The 19,608-nt window shown below is 53.2% G+C and overlaps 1 protein-coding gene across 3 annotated transcripts in view; it reads right to left on the bottom strand.

Moving 5' to 3' along the window:
- The window catches only part of Adgrf5 (adhesion G protein-coupled receptor F5), a 65,799-nt gene that overhangs the window by 29,561 nt on the left and 16,630 nt on the right, over positions 1-19,608 (bottom strand). For 2 of the 3 annotated variants that reach the window (XM_048347651.1, XM_048347654.1), the window contains 2 exons: positions 9,433-9,559; positions 4,377-4,431 (listed from right to left, as the gene is read on the bottom strand). In XM_048347651.1, the coding sequence (XP_048203608.1) occupies positions 4,377-4,431; positions 9,433-9,559 (182 nt within the window). Of the gene's footprint in view, positions 1-4,376; positions 4,432-9,432; positions 9,560-18,810; positions 19,154-19,608 lie in introns of those variants that run through there. The other variant, XM_048347652.1, reaches the window with a different exon arrangement.

Genomic DNA, 19,608 nt, shown 5'->3' with positions numbered 1-19,608 from the left:
ATCGGCTCATCTTCGTTTAACGCAGGACACCATACACTTGTAAGCAAGGAGCCCAAACACACGGTATTTACAAGGTCTGCCGGGAGCGTTCTGTCTTTCCTGCAAAGTGATGCGGCCGTATCTCTTCCTTCCAGAGAGTTCACCGGGCCCCGACATCCTCTTTGTTGAAACCAGTCTGTTGTCCTTCCATGAATGTAAACAGGATTTCCCGGACGGTGGCTGCTTCTTGAGAAAGGAGAGAGGCAACAACCACCCAGCCCTGTCCACACATGGTCTGCGGGGCTGCAGCCCAGCTCTGCTCTCAGGATGGCCAGTCCCACCTGGGACATCTCTCTGGGGTTTGAGGTCAGGGCTTCGTGCTTGCGGGGCAGTAGCTCTACCGCTGGAGCCACGTGCCCGGCCCTGTTTTGTGAGGGGGAATCTTGGGTTTTGGCCCGAGGTCGCCTCACACCGCGGGCCTCCCGTGTATGGCCTCGCGCACAGCTGGATGGCAGATGTGAGCACCCACCCGCGCCACTGAGAAGGGGCTGGAATGAAGCGCGGGGTCAACAGGAAGGTGGAGAAGCGGAATGAGGTGGGGAGTGAACTGGGAAGGAGAGCTATGCCCCCCCCCCCCCAACCTGCCCTTGGAAAACACAAGATCACCATCTCCTGCCTTGGGCAATTCCTTCTTGCTGGGTCCTCGATGGAGCCCAGGGCTCAGGGGAGCTCCAGCAAGCAAGCGGCCCCGGTGCAGCCACCGGGATGAAGGTGAGGCCCCGGGCCGGGCCAGAAGCGCATCCTCCCCTCCCCGCACACACAGACCCAGAACCCGCGGCTAGAAAGGCCTACCCTCCCTCCCCAGGCGCGCCCCAAAGCCCAGAGCCTGGGAAAGGAGCGCCCCGTGTCCTGCCTCGGGGCCTCGGGACCCAGGAGGGACAGTCTGTCTCTCTGCTTCCTTGTGTGTCCTTTCGAAGCCTCTCCCTCCTCTCCAGTGGCTCCGACAGTGCCCGTCACTCGGCGTGTGTTCTCTCTTCCGTCTGCGCTAGCCCTGGGGTTGGGTGTCTGTGTTTCCCTGGCTCACCGAAGGTAGCCAATCCCAAGTGTCACCCACGTCGGGCGGAGGTCCCCAGGCCGGCCCGGGAGGCACCGAACAGGCAGGATTTCCCCTGTCCTTTCCCTCGGGTCACCGCCAGCCTGGCCGCCCTTATCTGAGAGGGCCATTTCTGGAAAGTTGGCCACACACTTACGACAAGCAGAACCGGGTCTTAATCACAGCTGTTTAAGCAAACAAGACTCTTTTTGCCTGGCAACACTAATGGGCACTATGGCTTTTCAGAATCGAAACCTAAGTGCATGAATTAACCTCCCACCTACAAAAGAAGGAAAAGTGCTGGCTTCACCCAGGAGAAAGGGGCTTCGTGTGGTTTTCCTATTGACCAGGGGAGGCTACGCTTTTTTTTTTTTTTTTAAATCACCAATGAGGTGACTCTTGTCTTTCTCTCCCTCGCCCCATAACAAGTGATCATCTCCAGGTGCCTTTTCCGGGTCATCAAGGCTAGCTCTGCAGAATCCTCTTCATCTAGGAGGCTGAGGTTGGTCTACCTGTTCTCACCCCTCTACAAAGCTACCCCAAGAATCACAAAATTGAGACCTCATCAGCAAGACCCAGAGTCATGCTATGAGACCAGACTCCCCGCTAGGAGCTGTGAGGACATCAGGGGTAGAAAGCAGGGCGCAGAGGGAAGAACGTGTTGCCATTTAAACTCTCCGAGTCTCCTTCCTCATCTGCATCTAGGGAGAGAATTTTGTGCACAAGACTCTTAAGGAGTTGCAGTTCCACATGAAATCCGCCTGCGAAATTAGGCATAGGCTGGCTGGTCAGAACAGCAATGGAGATTTTACTACTATTTGTTTGTTTGTTTTTTTGCCAGTCCTAGGCTTTGGACTCAGGGCCTGAGCACTGTCCCTGGCTTCTCTTTGCTCAAGGCTAGCACTCTGCCACTTGAGCCACAGCGCCACTTCTGGCCATTTTCTATATGTGTGGTACTGGGGAATCGAACCCAGGGCTTCATGTATACGAGTCAAGCACTCTTGCCACTAGGCCATATCCCCAGCCCAGCAATGGAGATTTTAAAGCAAGCATACGGATTATATTCTACACAAACATGTACTAGTAGCTGCAGAAAAACGAATAGTCATCTAATTTGGTCTTATTGTTACCATGGTGAAAGGAACAAAAACGAATAAGCACGAATCAGACTATGAAAGTACAAAGTCAAAATATTCCCCACATTCCATGAAAAACCTGAAACTAAACCCGCCCCCAAACCTCACGAAGGGTGCTACATCGGTGTGCAAGAAAGAGTACAGTCATGGAACCCCAAACTGTTTGCTCCTCAAACAAACAAACAAAAAAATCCCCCAATCCGCAGCATTTTCTGGACTCAGAGCGGAAGGGGCCAGCACGCCGGAGCTTTCTGGTCTGTGCAGACGTCAGGATGGCGGAGCAGGCAGTGAAGCCCCCATCTGTGAGGGCCTCGTGCCGGCGGGAGAAGTGGGGATCTTCTCCCCTGCTCTTCCTCTTCCCAGGGCATAAGGCACGGGGGCCTGGCAGCCTTGCGTCTGCTGCTGCTGCTCTTCCCCCTCAGCTCAGCTCTAGGCGATCCATCCATCGCGCGCCCCTGGAATCCTAGTGCTTGGGAGGCGGGGCCGCAGGACCTTGAGCAGTGACCTGGCGGAGCGCTTTCTTTAGGGACATAGCAGGCCCTTGAGCTCTTCTTTCCTTCCTCTTTTGTGTGACTGGATTTGAACTCGGGCCCTCACACTGGCTAGCCAGGTGCTCTACCGCCTGAGTTCCACCGCCAGCCCTTTCGGGTTTTCGCTTTCTCTCTCTTTCGATAGGGCCTTGAGTGTGTGTCCTGGCTGACATGGGAACGCAACCCTTCGTGCCCGCTCCGCTTGGCACCACACGCCTCCTGCTTTCTTTCGTCATCTTCCTGGACAGTCGTTTTCTTCACTTATGCTCCTGTTATTCAGGGCCCCGCACTGGGCCTTTTGTTGGCCCATTTTTGACACGAGGATTGTAAAAGAACCAAGGCCAATCCATCTTCTGCAGAGGACAGGCTGACTCAGCCACGCTTCCCAGATGCCTTGAGAAGCCGGGCAGGGCAGAAGGCCCCGCACAATACGTGGAAAACACGTCCCCTGGTGATTTATCGCTCTCATGACTGTTTTCAATGAGAGCCGGCTTGGGAAATTTCTGGAGTGAATGTCATATCCCTGGCTGTGGAAGCCTTGCCTCTCTGACCGCTGCCACCCCCCACCCCCACTCCGCCCCGTCATGGGTACACACAGGCAGGTTCAGAAGCTTGAGAAGGCGCGGCTCTCACAGTGGTAGGGTCCCCAGCCCCTACGGGAAGCCCACAGCCTGCGCCCAGGAAGAACTTGATGAACACCGAGAGGTGGAACGCTTCCGTAAAGCTTGATTTGAACAAGGAATAGAGATGCGGAGTGCCGTGGTCAGGCTTGTAATCCCAGCTACTTGGAGGGCAGAGACGGGGTCCAAGGTTTAAGGCCAGCCAAGGTATAAAAGGTCAGAGACGCCATCTCACTTGATGGCTGTATACAGTGGCACGATCCACCGTCGCAGCTCTAGGGGGGCCCATGTTGGAGGATGGCAATCCACGCCAGCCTGGGCATAAAGCAGGACTCCCTTGAAAATCGGGCCACATGGGGCTGGAGGTGGGGCCCAAGCAGAGGAGAACCTTCGTCACCAAACGAGAAACCCAGAGACCAAACCCCAGCGGCGTAAAGTCACCATCATCTTTCAAAATCTGAATTGGCACATGTTTGGCTCTGTGTGAGAGAGGCCTCGTGGGGTTGTCAGGGTAATGACGCTGGTGTCAGAGCAAGTAGACTGGGTGGCGGGGAAGGAGGAGGGCAAGTGGGGTAACACTGCGACGACAAGGTGGAGATCAGAGAAAGAGAGAAAAGGAAGAAAGAGAAGGGGAGGGAAGGGGAAGGGAGGGGAGGGGAGGGAGACTCCAGGAGGGGGGGGCATACCAGACTGGTAATACCAGATTAGTCACTGATCACAACCCTACACTTGCCCTGCTCCCTTCACCAGGGTAGACAGAGCCTTGCATTTTCCAGGCCACAGAGGAATCCGGGGAACTGAGGGAAGAGGCTTCGCTGTGCGGCTAGGGACCGCTTGAGATCACTGACACGGTAGAAAATGGAGGTCATCTCTCATCACTTTTGGCAATGCCACTGCCAAGGAGACTGACCCCGGCGAACCTAGAAACTGAGTCACAGGAGTCCAGCGTTCAAATGCTACAGCCTACGTCATTTGACTGGGTTTACCACAGAGACGGCTGAGCCCGGCTTTCACGTACCTGCTCGTTTTTGCCTCAGGGGCCCTTCACCTTCGAGTTCACGTTCCTGGAGAACCTGAAGAGGAAGGAGACACGTCTTGGGAAGTTGCCTGTGAAGGCTGGAAAAGTCTTTTCCACCCCCAGCTTCCAGCAAGGGCTCAGCAAGTATTGAGTTCAAACCCGAGCGAGCGCCATGATGAAAACGACCGTGCGGCCTACTTGGCCTCCAAACGCCCTCCACCGAATCAATGAACAGCATGACGACAAGTTGAGCCTACTTCCTAAGGTCACGGTGAAACCCAAATGGTTCCTCAGAGGGCAGAGCTCTGGTTACACGGTAATAGTATTTGGGGAGAGGCATACCCCGGTCTGAGAGACCTATGCGCAGTCTCTTCGCTCCTCTCCCTGAACCTCCTCTCTCCTCGAGTACCTGGATGTGCTCGGTAGCTGCTCCCCAAGCCTTCCCTCTGACTTGACCTCGCATGTCCTTCCTAACCTAACCTTCCTGCCTGCGGGCGGGTTTGCCTGCACAAGGTCCCGTCCAGGCTCAATGGGAGCAAGCCACCATCTCGACGCCTCCCCAGAGGAGCCAGCCCGCAAAGGGGTGTCCTGTCCCATGAACCCCACACTCCACCGCCACGACTATCCAGCGTAGCAATCACAAACAGGTGTCCTAAGACGGTTCCAGATGCTGAGCCAGGGCCATGTAGGAGATAAGTGCTATGGCTACCCTCCGCCCACTGATGAGAAAACACAAGCCCGGGCATCAGATCGCTGGCAGGGTCTCGGCCCTCCTGTGTTCTCAGGGGCCCGTCCTCTGACCAGGGAACCTGGGCTTCCTCTTTCCTTTCTATCTACCCTTCTTTCCCTTTTAACTTTTTTTAATTATTATTTTTTTGCTTATGCGACACCACGAATCAAACCCAGGGACTCATGCATGCTAGGCGAGCACTCCACCCCTAAGCTACATCCCAAGTCCCTTTCTATATCTTTTTTTTTTTTGCCAGTCCTGGGCCTTGGACTCAGGGCCTGAGCACTGTCCCTGGCTTCTGTTTGCTCAAGGCTAGCACTCTGCCACTTGAGACACAGTGCCTCTCCTGGCTGTTTTCTATATATGTGGTGCTGGGGAATCGAACCCAGGGCTTCATGTATACGAGGCAAGCACGCTTGCCACTAGGCCATATTCCCAGCCCCCTTTCTACTTTTTCTATCTCTTCTCTACCACCTGCTCTTCACCCCTCCTTCTTGGCGATGACTAGATCCCTGGATCGTCCCTCTACTGCTCTTCAGTTACACTTTCAAGGAATTATCAGATGAGAGCCATTTACCCCTCTGCATATCAACGGTTGGTGTAGGGTCCCCTCCCCAGACCCTTAGGACAGACAAGGTAAAGCAGAGGGAAGTCAGGAGGTGCTGTGTACAGGAGAGTTCAGAAGTGTTCATGATGGGTGATGATTGGAATTTCGAAAGCCCAGTTGCTCCTTCTTGCAGTGAGGCTATTTTTGAGGGACTCACACACACAGGAAGTGAAGGTACAAAGTCAATGTATAGGGCGGTCCCTGTCTACTTCCTTGGCAGCCTGCTCTGGCCCCCAGCCCTGGCAGAGGCGGTGCTTCCTGCATTCCTGCCTCTGCCCTGGGACTGCAGGCAGGAAGAGACTGGATACGAGAGGCTCCTCCATCCGCGTCCTGGACTGTGAGTGGGCCGGGGGAACCTCAGACAGTCCAGCGGACTGTAACCTCTAAGGGTCGCCGAGATCGAGTTTTCATTCTCTCTTTTCCAGTGGGACTAAGACAGTGAAGGTCCCACTGCTGTCTGTGGAAAGTCAAAATCAAGGTGCATTTCCGTCCTTTTGCTTCTTTGTGAGAACAGAATCCCTGGTCTCTCACCCCCTCCCATCCGACTTGATTAGAGAGAACAGAAAATGTTCTTCCCACCCAGGTGAGGCTACCTCTTGGGAAGCTTCTAGAATCTTTACAGGGATCATCTGGGACCTTCTGGGCACATCTTTGTAAGGTGCTGCCCTACTTCCCCACCTCTCCTATTTTTTGTTGGACTTAGTTTCTCCTTCAGGGGTTCAAAGGTGCCTTCCTGTAAGGCCCATCGTCCTCAGAGACAATATTGGAGGAAAGGCACATGGGCGGCCAGCAAGCCTCCAGAATCTGGGGGTGCGTGGCAAACATTCTTGCTCATCCCAGATTTGAGAAGGTGCAGAGAGAGAGCTGAGCCGCCAAGTCGTGGGGTCCAGAAAAGCCGCTTGCTCACTCTAAGCTTCCCTGTGCAGAGCCACGCCCAGTGCGTTCTGGGGCCTCAGGCAGTGGGGTCAGCCTCGTGCCATCTGGCTGGCCTGGGGCACCTGGGGAACCAGCCCTGCCCTCCTCAATCCCCGGGTCCCCCTGTGGGTTCACACGGCTCTGCTGGATATAGCTTCAGACAAGAAAACAGAGCCCCCCGCCTCCCCCCGGGTTCCTGCAGAGGCCCCCAGATGACAATGTGTCCAGCGGGGATTTCCTGGTGGCTGGGCTTCATCCAGGAGAGACAAGGTCGCCAGTGCTAGGAAGTGCCCCGCCTCAGATGGGGGGGAGGGGGGGGCTGATAAGCAGCGCGGATGGGAGCCGGAGGCCTGGAATGCGGGGCAGGTGATCCATCAAGAAGGAGAGGTAGCTTTTGATGCCTGAGACACAAAATCCCCTGGAAACCGGGAGCGGGGGGAGGGGGGCAGCCTTGCCGCACTCTCTCCCCTTTCTGTTGACCTGGAACCTTAACTCAACAGCTTTACCTCCATATGGCAAAACGATCTCGGCAAGGGTCCTTCCACGGTGTCTTCATTTTCAGGTCAAAAGTAATTACGAATCGAGAAGCCCTTCGGATCTGGGCTAATCACCATGGTAAGATACACAGGCATGCCAGTGTTTAATATTTGCAATAAGCCAGCAACGAGTGTACCACTAATTCACACTGTATTCAGTGAGCTAAGGAAACTTCACAAAGTCTCCAAGACTACTGTGAGGAAGAGCAGGGCTTCGATCCCTGTTCATTGCCAACACTGGATAGAGGGCCCGGTGCCTTGGTGGAAGTCACTGGGGCAGGCACGAGTTGCAGGGAAAAGACCCCCGTCAGGTGGGCCAAGCTGGGATTTAAACACTTCAACAAGGTCCCCACAGGCTCTCCACACGCTGGAAAGTTTGGAAGTCGACTACGTGATTGTATTTCCAAAGCCCATGGCTTCCTGCCTCTCCCTGGTGCTCTTACCAGTAGTGTGTACAGTTGCCAAGGCACAGAAGCAACCCCAGACCCCGTCAAGGGATGAGTGGATAAACAACGTGGGTCTCTGCGTAGATGCGTGGGAATGCAGTGCAGCCTCTGGAGGAAGAAGGCGCTGACGGAAGCTACAACATGGCTGCACTCAGGGCCATCACACTTAGTGAAACCAGCCAGCTCCCAAAGACCAGCGCTGGCTGATTGGCTTCCAAGAGCACGATTTATTTACGTGTGGCATCATTTTAAACACTTGATCTTATTTCCAGGGTTTTGTTTACTGACTACCTTGAAAACACAAGGGGAAATGGTGGTTTCCAGGGCTGGGGGAAGGGAGAAATGGGGAGCTGTTGTTTGATGAGTAGGGCTTTGGTGTTTGGAAGATGAAGACGTCTGGAGATTGTCCGTGTGACAGCATGGATCTCCTTCCCATTGCAGTGAACGATACACTTCACAGTGGCAATGCTTGGTTGTATGTATTTCAGTATATTTAAAGGAAACGCTTATTGCAGCACGCTGTGTTTAAGGTGGCAGAGCTTCAGCGGCCGCGCGGGGCTCTGTATCAGGCTGTGGCAGAGCTGTCCGAGGGAGCCCAGTAGCCTTTGGCTTGCGTGGAGATACCATAGTGATAGGAACAGGCTGCCCCATACAATTACGTAGGCCTGCACTCTGGAGCGAGGGATATACAATGTACACCTCCCAGATGGCAGTAAAGACAGTAAAAACCCCCCACATGGAAAAAGTGTGCAGCCATGAAACAGAAATCTTGAAAATAAGACCAAGTATTTAAATATATGCCACCATATATTCCTAAATTATTCTCCTTAAAACAAATAACAGCTGTTTATATTAGGTCTAATAGGAAAAAGAAAACCATGCCCAACTCATGTTGTTTATTAAAAACAAACAAACAAACAAGGTGATCCACTAAAGGCTGAAAGAAAAAAAAGGAAAAACTGACCAGGCAAACACAAATACAAAACCAGGACAGACAACTGGAATAGAAAACAAAGGATTAAACATAAATGCACTGGTGGGCTGAATAAACATAACTAAAGTGACTGAAACAAGGATCAGTAGACACCTACTTCTAGAATGGAGAATCAAAAAAATAGCAAGTGCCTACGTCGCATTGCTTATTTTCAGAAACTATGCTAGGACCTCTTGCAAATATTAGCTAACTTAATTTCCACAATAACCACCGGCAATCAGTAATTCTATCTACACATCATTGCAGACAAAGGAACTGAGAGGCAGAATTACTTGCCTCCAACAAGTTCCCAGCCCGGAACCCTCCTCATCCCTGGTTCATAAAGAAGACTAGGTAAGGAATAACCCAGCAATGCCCTAAGAGTAAGGCTTACTGATCACCACTAGTGTAAGCAGAAGCCCACTGGCTTTCTAAACACAAGACAACCGGCTCGTTTGTCCTGCGTGCTACCCATGGTCTCTTGGCCCACGTGGACCTGTGGCGATGGCGCAGAGAGAGGATGGATTTATGTGATGTGTCCTAGTCTGATGTTCACGCTAGAAGGAATGTTTTGGGACTGCATTCTGCCCTGGGTCCTCCAAACCTCCTTCATGGTCCTTGTCAGTTTGAATCCTCAGTCTAGACATGGAAAGTTAGTCAACCTGCATGGCCAACCTGGAAACCAATAGGATGCTCAATACACAGATGGCCATTTATGGTCATTTTGCACCATTGTCACAAAGCTCTCCCTCCCTGCCGTGGTTTAAGAACCGTTTTCCTGTCTATGACATTCTCAGGAAGTCTCGAGAAACACGACTGGGAGATCGTGACGGACATGGATTTACTCACCAAAGGATGCACGGCGGGCTCTGGGTTCAAGTCCCGTGCGGCTCTGGAAGAATAAATCACAATGAACATGAAGCACAACGTGGTTCTCCTTCGGGATTTCATTTCTCCGGAGTTGAATTGGTAATGCCTGAAATGGAAATACGATGAGTTAGAGATAGAGAATGTTCTTGACTAAACAAGGGCAGAAATAGCAAGTCCTGTCTTGAAGGTCACACCGCATAATAGAAGAAAAAGTCCAGAAAGCTGGGAAGTGGCTAAAGATGACGCCTGCTTCCAAGTAGATCAGAGGTAGCAGGTGTCCGAGCACATTGAATACAGATGGGGAAAGGGAGGGAGTGGGAAAGAAAGAGAAGGGAAAATACGGACAGAGAAGGCAAACAAGCAGAAGAAAAGGGCTGCTCCCAGTAAGAAATACCACTTGTGCTGTGATCCAGGACATAGATTATATGTGCTAGAAGAGACAAGAAAACACCCGTCACTTTCAGTATGCGTAATGTGCTCTGTGGATTGAATTTCCGCGCTCACACTCTCCTCTGTCCTAACTTACCTGACACTTTCCTTTTCAATTCTGGAAGCAACCCATGAGATTGATCTCATGACACATATTAATAGGGTAAGACCATATTAGAATTGGAAACCCTTCAACTATAGGTTTTGTTTTATAACTTTATGTCGTTATCTTATAGGGCAAACCGTGGGATGTTACTATCATAATATATTCCATCTGATGTGTTAATTTTTACAACAATCTTTGTAATGCTGGTGGTCAAAAAATGAGGCCATTCGTACTGAGATTAAAATCCCTGGCTTATTTAAAAGTAGGATATTCTTGGAATTATCTGAACCCCTTAATCTGGGGACTGAGACCATCGGGTGTGGTATAAAGTTCTTTGCCATTGCCTTTCCTTTGCCCATGAATTCTTGTGAGAAGAGCAGTAGACCGAGACAAAAGCTAGGGGCTAGGATCACTGTAAGCAACTGTGCCCTTCCATGAGCCGTGCATCTTCTTTGTAGCCAAGTTTTCCCACCTGTAAAAAGGGGGTGACTCTACTCCCGGCTTGTCTCAGAGTTCTCCGAGGTCTGGATGGGCTGAGAAGCCATGAGGTGATCCAGTGATGGGCAGTGATCACCAGTGGAATGTGGAGGGCAGCCGTCAGGAAGGACAGCCCTGGCCGAGGGACACGGGGGCCCAGCGAGCCGTGGCCAAGATCACAGCGGGGTGAGCCAAGATGCACAAAGCCAGAGAACGGTATTTCAGCCCCCTGCTGCCAGCTGCCGCCTCTTCCTCTTCCCTAGCGGAAAGGGGAAGGCAGGAGGCCTCGGGAAACAGACCCAGGAGCCGCAATCTGGCAGGCATCAAACACATTTTTTAAATTCTACAGCCATCGGTGGATTCAGGAAAACCCTTAGTAATTGCAGTTATACACATAGAGGTTTAGGATCCGGTGCATCTGCTGGGGAGAAACCGTCGCAAGTCATTTGCTAGAAGTTTGCAAGGCTTTTTGGATAAGCAGTTGGTTGGTTTGTCCTGGAGTGAATCGGGGATTTGGGAGACAACGTAATCTTTTCAGATCCTAACTTACTGCACTATATATTCTACTTTTATAGTCTCTACTATATATGTTTTTGTTACTCTAGTAGTTAGTTCCATACTGAGGAACCTAATTAAGGGCATGTGATTTAGTAACTGAATAGTTAATGAGGCAGGCACTTTGCTTATCTTTATACTCTTCCTTTCTCTCTTTGTCTTGCTTGCTTGCTTGTTCCTTCCTCCTTCTCCTCTCCCCTCCCTTTCTCTCCCCTTCCCTTCCCTTCCAACCCCTCTCTTCTCCTTGTCTATTTGTTAGAGTTGCCAAGAGGTACCGTGTTCTCAAATGTCACGTCTAGTCCTTCCACATGGGCCAAAGGACAACATCGTTCCGTCTACCACATTCCTTTACATCCACCATACTCCTTCGCATCTTCTAAGCTAGATCTTGTGTGTGTGTGTGTGTGTGTGTGTGTGTGTGTGTGTTTAAATCTTCCTTCTATTGACTTATTTCTTGTTTTAAAAAAAAATGAAAAAATAGTAGAGGTACCAGCTACAGAGCTGAGGGTGTCTCTGCTTGGAAGAAAAGTGAACACCTCGCTTTGAAATACACGACCACCAGGGTAGCCTGGGCTTGACCCGGGGGAACAACACACATGGATGAGAAGCACTTCCGCTTGAGGCTGAGCACCTGCGAGCCACAGCAGGCCTCCGATGTAAACCCACAGCCTCACGAGGGTGCTCACCTGGAAGCAAGCCTTGCCTATGGGGGGGGGGGGGGAGGGATCTGCCTTCCCCTAGGTAAAAATATGCGGCAGGGATGGGAGTGCGGCCCAAAGGGGGGACAGCTTGCCTAGCAAACTCAGTCTCTAAGTCCCAGCCCCAGTACCCTCATAAAAATAAATAAATAGACGAGTGAACAGCAAGCATCAACAAGGCAAGCAGGGAACGGAACCCCACAACCAATGCCATGAGCGTCCGCAGGGTACCGTCCATGGGAAAGCCCGAGGTGCTTAGTATATTGATCCCCCAATTCCTGGAGCAAGCTGAGAGACACAGGCAGAGAGAGACCCAAATAAGACTCTGATCTGATGTCATTCCCTATCTCTGTGTTTCAAGGAAAGCACTGGACAGTGCAGGGCAGTGCGCCCCTCCGTGAGAGCTGGGCCCGCTGGGGAGAAGGCTGGGGAGCGTGGTCGGATCCTCAGGCCCGCCCCTGGGGTGCCGAGGCGTGTCCCGCTCCCCTCCACGCCGCCTTCCGGTCTGTGGAGCCAAAGGAGAAGAAAAGAACACGCGTGCCACGCGCCAGCACCACACCCGTGCCCTCAGGCCCCCTGAGGATGTATTGATAATGACACGGGGTTGGTTTTCTTTGTGGTGGGGACCGATGGTGACATTCCAGGCAGGAGCCGGGGCTTAGGTTCAGTTGTTCTCCCCGGTGTGCGGAGCCATTCTTCTATCAGCAGCCTGGGCCCTCCCCACCCCTCGGCCTTCTCCCCTGCCCCCCCCCCCCCCCCCCGTGAGGGCCTTCAGCGGTGCCATTTTGCCACTAAGTTCTCCTTCGTCGCCACATATGGACCGACCTAGAAGCTTTGCGAGTAGCTCATCGCAGCCACACCACGGAGACGGGGAAGTGGCAAAGAAATATTTACAAACCAGGTGTTCTTTGCCACCGAGGATGAGGTGCCAAGTCAGTCCCAGGCTCTTCTCACTGGAATATCCGCAGGAGGAAGTGAAACTCTTTCTCCACGTGGACACCCGAGCAGGAGACTAGAGGCGTGAGTTCTATTCTCCACTGGGCACTAAGTAGCTGTGTGATGGGTAGGGTGGGTTAGTTCACGTCTCTGAGTCTGTTTCCCTATCAGAAGGGCCAGAGACTCGATACGACTGGGTGGTTTGTAAATTGAGGCACAGGCGTTGTTCCCCGAAGGGGTCGCCTGACTGTTCAACGGAGTCCGACTCCTCGCAAATACTGCAGATTAAATGCACCCCCCCCCCCAAGCGAGTCCAATGAACTCTAAAACCACATCTTGCCTTCACTCACCCCATCTCTAATGCACTTCCTGGCTTTGCAGGCTCCAGGGAAACTGTGGCCATTTTTTTTCCACCCCACCCTACCTGTATGCAAGGGCTCTTCCTGAAGTGCTCCCTCCACAACACTGGTTTCAGAAGGGGAGGTCACCCCCCACGGGCCCGGCAGCCCCTCCAGGGCCCAGGCGACAGGTGACAGGCTGTGGTCTTTGCAGCTAGGCCTCATCCCTAGTTTCCCAACACGCCCCACCCCACGCCACGAAGACCCCGAGCACGCAGCCAGCATGACGTTGGCCGTCCTGCTTCCTGAGGGAAATGGACTGAGCGCCTCGCTCGTCCACTCATTCATGTCTTCGCCCGCTGGACAAACATTTACACAGCCCCGCCAAGTGCCAGGTGCCCCCCTCCCCCGCCCCGGGTCACCGAAGCGCAGGCCCGGTCTCCATGGAGCCGGGGATCTAATGGAGCAGAGCTGTGGCCCGGAAGAGCTCCGAGGAGACTCATCGCCAGGCTAGCATTGCGCCAGCGTCTCAAGTCTCTGAGATGAGCACGGACACTATTAAATAATGAAAATTTTCTAATAACGCCAACGAGGTGGTCGTAGAATGATACGTAATTACTAATACAATACAGATTAACTGAGCCAGTAAGTCAACAACAACAACAAAAACAACCTATAAGTGAGTCATGACCTGGTCTAGAAAGCTTGCGGAAATACTTAAATTGTCCCAGAAGTGTTTAATTGGGCCAAACCTGAACCATGAATTTAAGTTACGTGAATTTAAGAGGAGGCTCAAAGGCAGGGAGGTTCCACATGGAAATAGATCATGGGCAAAGGCCCTGAGGTAGGGTGGAAAAAAAGCACAACACGTTCAAAGAAATGCAAGACTCGGCAAAAGGAAGCAGAAGGTTGGTATTCAATAGGCAGGAGCAGTAGCAGGCAAGCCTGGTAAGTGCAACCCCAGAACTGAAGCAGATTGACAAGGAAGATGCCTGAGAAAGGATAGAAAGCCCAGAACCCAATCCCCCAGAAACCCCAAGGAACGAGCCAAAGGACGTGACGGCCGCAAGCTGCCAGGCAGGAGTGGATGTCCTAGATGTACTGCTGGGCCCTCCAAGAGCAACCAAAGGCCCCCCGCCTGCGTCCACCTAGCCCCAGCCTCGGGAGCACTCCCTGTAGCTGCGGGGAGATCCGTTCAAACAGAAACGCACGTGTGCGGCCCCACAGAGAAACAGAGCTGGGAACGGAAGCGAGACACGCACCCAGCCTTCCTTCCCCCTGCGAGAATAGCCCCACAGCGGGGGGGGAGGGGGGGAACCCGAGGTGCAGGCATGCAGGAGCGCAATCCTGGAGAACGCGGCCCGGGTTCTGACCCTTTGCTCACCTGCTCGAGAGCCAGCTTCACTTGGAGGGGCGGGTGCCACCGCCCCCTCCCTGCTGAGCCCCAGAAGAGCAGGTGAAAAGTCACCGTAAGCCAGAGCCTCTCTCCTCAGGAGGCTGAGGTCTGAGGATCATGGTTCAAATCCAACCTGGACAGGAGCGTCTGGGAGAGGCTTATCTCCAATTAACCAGCAAAAAGCCACAAGTGGAGTCCTAGCTCAGGCGGTAGAGCGCCAGCCTTGAGTGAGAAAGCTAAGGGATGGAGCTCAGGCCCTGAGTTAAAGCCCTAGAACACTCTCATACTCTCTCTTACACACACACACACACACACACACACACACACACACACACACAGCCACCAAGCACAGCTTTCAGGGTCCACCTTCCACAGATCTGCTCTTGCAGTCGGAGAGCGATAAGCCTTATCTCTGCTGACCTTATTTAATGACATGACTCATCCCTCGCACATGCAGAAACACAAGCTAAATATTTATTCAACACAAGCACAAAACACAATGCCAATTACAGGACTGAATTGAAGAGAACCATTTTTTTTTCCTTTTTAATTTTCCTTTGCCTTGAAATCAGGTCCAGCCGCCGCCTTGTGTCCGGGCCTTGCTCAGTGCTATCAGATTACCCAGGAACATTTGTTTGTACACAATAGGGTCAGGTTTTCCAAAACAGGCTGCCCGCGTGGACAGCCTTGATAACCTTTCACGCTTCGCTCACCGTGGCGCTCACAGTGGGTGGGGGGGGGGGGTCCTCAACCTTTAAGCCAGAGATTGCCATCTCCAGAAAAAAACATCAAGTCCCGAGCCCTGCTCTTATCGAGCCCATCTCCCCGCTGCAGGTTTATCTGTAGGGATTTCCCTACGCCAGGCCAAACAAAGTCAGACAATGCCTTCCAGCTGCCCCCTTACTTAGTCCGCGGCCAGCTGGGGTACGAATCTGAAATCTGGGAGGGGGGTTGAAGTCTCACACCGCCGTGCGTGCTGCCACTGGATTTTTATAGGTGACTACTTTAATGCACATAAGCATAGTGGTGATAGCAATTAATAATGGACCAACCAAAACAGCCTCTGGCCAGTTTGTAGCCCCAGAAGCCTAGGGTTTCCTGCTGGGCCAGATCTGAACCATTTCCCTGCCGGATGGCGGGGGATGGGGTCTAGGGAGGACCCCACAGGAGGGCGGCTGACTCAGCGCTGGGGAATGGAAGGCACTTGAGACCTCCCAGGGGTTTGGACCAAAAGGCAGTTGAATCCATGTGATTTCAAATATTCCAATACTTTGCCAGGTGCTGGTGGCTCATGCCTGTCATCCTAGCTACTCTGGAGTCTGAAATCTGAGGATCACGGTTCAAAGCCAGTGCAGGCAGGAAAGTCCATGAGACTCATCTCTAATGAACCAGCACACACACACACAAAACCTGGGTAGGGAGCTGTGGCTCAAATGATGAGCAAAACTGCTCAGAGACCGTGCCCAGACCCTGAGTTCAAGCCCCAGGATCAGCATGCACGCATACACACACACACACATACACACACACACACACACACACACACACACACTCCAATTAGTAAGACCAGTTCTTCCCAGTATAGCCCTTAGCCACGCATCTCCCAAGACCTGACTTCGCTGTCGCTCGCCACACCTTCTCTCACATTCTTGTTTCTCCATTTAGGGATGCGCTCAGACTAAACAACAAGAAGTGTGCTACCCCAGCTGGGGATGGGGTGTGGTGGCTGGGCACAAAGCCCACAGGTTTCCTAAAGACGCTTGGGCTAATTCACAGGGCAAACGTGACCACTTGAACCCAACGCAACGACAGAACGACAGATCTGCCAGATTCCCCCCACCCCATAATGTTTGGATCTAGAACAGACTGACTCACTACTGAGCTCCTGGCGGACCTTCCTTCGCAGAGTGCGTGGTTATCGACAGTAGTACCAACAGCCCATCCATCAATCAAATACCCTTAGGAAGTCTTGCTTTTCTAGGACTTCTTTAATCTGTCCTCGTTGTGCAAAGCTCCTTATCAGGAGATGCAATGGACGTTTTTCACTCGTGTTTTCTCCTGGTTTCCAGGGGGTCCTGGTGCTACCTGATGGCCGCGCCCGTGTCACTGTCATTCTCTTCCGTCCTCCTTTCACTCTCCCGGTCCGCTCCACTCCTCCTTTTACAGTGGCCCCACTCCAAGCCGTGCGCAGGACTCTTGTCCTTGGGCTTTTCTCTCTTGACACCTTTGCTCTCTGCTGGAGCTTGATCACTCCCCAGTTTTAAGTGAGCCCTCCTGGAACGTCCTTTTCCACCCTGGCCTCTTTGCTAAGAGAACTATCGCCACCTCCATTTTATAAACAGGGGACCCAGGCTTGCGCCACTTACGCGGTACACCTAAGCACCGTGACCAGATGCACGCGGTGCCAACTAGAACGTTGAGTCGGCCATTGACGGGTTCGTGGTGGGCCCCTGGCTGGTGCCTGCATTTAGTTGCAAAGGCCTCCTTGGAGCTCTCTACTCTCTAGAAACTCCTGGGCACAGGGAAGTCTGAGGTCCATACAGAAGAGCCCCCGTGGGGTTCTCCTGAAAGGAGACAGCCATCACACCGGTGTGAGAGAAGAACAGGCGCAGAGAACTGTCAGAGCAGAAAAGGCGTCGAGGGGCACGTGGAAGGAAAAAGATAATTGAACGAGACCACCAGCGCATCGTCGATGTAGTTAAATCCAGAAGACGGCAACTCACGCAAAGGATTCGTTAGTATTCCCCCCCCCCCGCCCCCTCGCAGACACACCCTACTTGTCTTAGGATTGGAGCACAATTTAAGGGGTGACCGAGAAGCCACGGTCATCAGACAGGAGACAGGGACGAGCGCATATCCTGTTTACCTCGGACATTCAATCTGATTCTGTAGACTCCGCAAGTAGCCGAGAGCCAAGTTGTCCACAGGGGAGCGAGCCATGGGTCGCTCCGGGTTAGGACAGCAGGCCCAGAGCCACAGACACCTCCAGGCTCAGGTGCAGACACGACTGCTCCTCTGAGCAACAGGGGGGGTCGCGGCCCCCAACATAGTATGTAGAACCATAGATATCATCAACAGGTGGCATTGCATCGACATCTAATCATGCCATGTCTCATAGCCAGGACTCAGTGGCTCTCAATCCCACCTGCAAAATGGGCTTACTTAAGGAACACGGACTCTCCCTCTCTCTCCATACCCAGGCCTCTTTCCCAGAGATTCTGACAAGTTTCTGGTTGACATGAACAGATAACAGGCATTCACATCTGCAAGCATTAGGAGGAGGCAGTAGTTTGGGGTATCTTCATGACACCCCCCCCCCCTTCCCCATCAAAAGACCTAAGACTTTGCCTCAGCACAGAGCCGCATCAGTCTCGTGCATTGTGTGTGTAGCACCTGTAACCATCACCCTGGCAGTACTGACCGCAAGTGGCACTGAACAGCTTGATTTTGTGAAGCTAGGCAAATCAATCGAGGGCTGTTCCCTTCCGCTTCCATGTTCCATCAAACAGGAATAAGACGTCTGCTTTATTAGAGATGTGGAGAAATGGGGCACGAAAGTCTCTTAAGAACAAAATGGTTGCCAGGTACCGGTAACTGGTGCCTGTCATCGTAGCTACTCAGGAGGCTGAGATCTGAGGATTGTGATTCAAAGTCAGCCCAGACAGGAAAGTCCCACAAATCTCTTATCTCCAGTGAACCACCAGAAAACTGCTGGAAGTGGCACTGCGGCTCTGAGTGGTAGAACGCTACGTCCACAGCTCTGGATTCAAGTCAGCAGCTGGTAAATTGAACACGATGACCCACTGTGGAATTTCAAAGCTATCAGGACCCCAGTGGCCGATGGTTTAGAGAGGTAAAATGTGGGAAAGGACGAGAAAACCCAAGACAGCGACTGTACAGTTCTCTGCAAGTACTCTTGCCTATTTGTCCCCGCTCTGCCTTTCTGCACGCCCCAGTGGATTTGTTCCCACTGATTCTTTCCTTACGCACATGTCTCTTCACAAGTTCTGTGAGAGAAGAGAAGACCCACGGACTGTCTCAGACAACCCCGAGGGGCGCCGCGCCCCCTCCTTCATCCACCATACCCTGCCTGGATCTGATCACGTTCCCTGGCCCAGGGATGGGAGCATTCACGTGAGAGAAAAGGAGACCAATCTTTGCTAAAAGAAGAACAAAATCCCCCAAGATCCCCGGCAGTGGCCCGCGGGGGACTCGGCCTTCCTAAGCACGGTCTTAGTAACTACCCCAGAGCTGCGCTCGGTGCTCTTGGTGGGTCTCCTTAGCCTTCCTGAGATTGATATCAGAGCTACATGAAAGCAAACCAGACAAAGAGGCCCAGCCGAACCCAGGGGGCCCTAGCGGCTGTGTGGAAGTGGCCAGGGTCCCCCGAGGGGGCAGGCCAGAGCAGGAGAAACGCCTTACCTGCCCAGGTCTGTGGTCCTCCGAAGGGCTCCCGCTCTCTGATCTAGAAGCTTCCAGCGTCCACTAGGAGGCCATTGCCTTCCAGCCTGTGGAAGGACCTCACACCCTGGGCAGGGAATGCCCAACGGGATTCATTTTGACCCTTTTAGCCCGTCTAGAAGCTTCTCTGAACAAGCTTAGTCTCCCCAACTGTGTTCTGAGCCTCACCGAGCCCGGCCCGAGCCTCGGTGCTGTTTGAAAAAAAAAAAAATAACCATGAAGCAATTTCCTGCTGCTCTTCCCCAGGGCCTGGCCGCCTCCCCCCGCCCAGGGGAAGTCCTTCAGAGCCTCTTATCAGGAGCCGCGGGGCAAGTGGACGGACTTGTTCCCGCAGCGCCCCTTCTCCTTGCCTTCCCCCTCCCCACCCCCCCCCCCCCCCCGCCACCCCAGGAGGGGGAAGCTCAGAAAACCAGACCAGAGCAAACCAAACATGGGTTAGAGCTCCGGAGCCGGGCGGGAGGCCTGCTGGTCCCTTCCACGGAGGACCGGGAGCTGATACCGCGGGCAGAAAATGACAAGGCTCCAAAGGACCAGGCAGTCAGACGGTGGAAAGGTCCCTGAAGGATGGGGGATCTGACCCGGGGGGCGGGCGGGGGAGGGGGGGGCAGGCGCCCGAACAGGCCACCGCCTCGGGGCCGAGCTGGCTCCGCTCCCTTCCCAGGCAAGCCGTGAATATTTGTACATCAAACCAGCTCGCGGCGGCACTCCGGTGTCATCCTGGTGACCGCTGCTTGGAGATGGGGAAACGCACGGGGAAGT

Source organism: Perognathus longimembris, chromosome 6 (assembly GCF_023159225.1).
Source record: "Perognathus longimembris pacificus isolate PPM17 chromosome 6, ASM2315922v1, whole genome shotgun sequence".
NCBI lineage: Eukaryota > Metazoa > Chordata > Mammalia > Rodentia > Heteromyidae > Perognathus > Perognathus longimembris.
The sequence above is the reverse complement of the archived record's forward strand: the minus strand, read 5'-3'. Positions and strand labels throughout refer to the sequence as shown.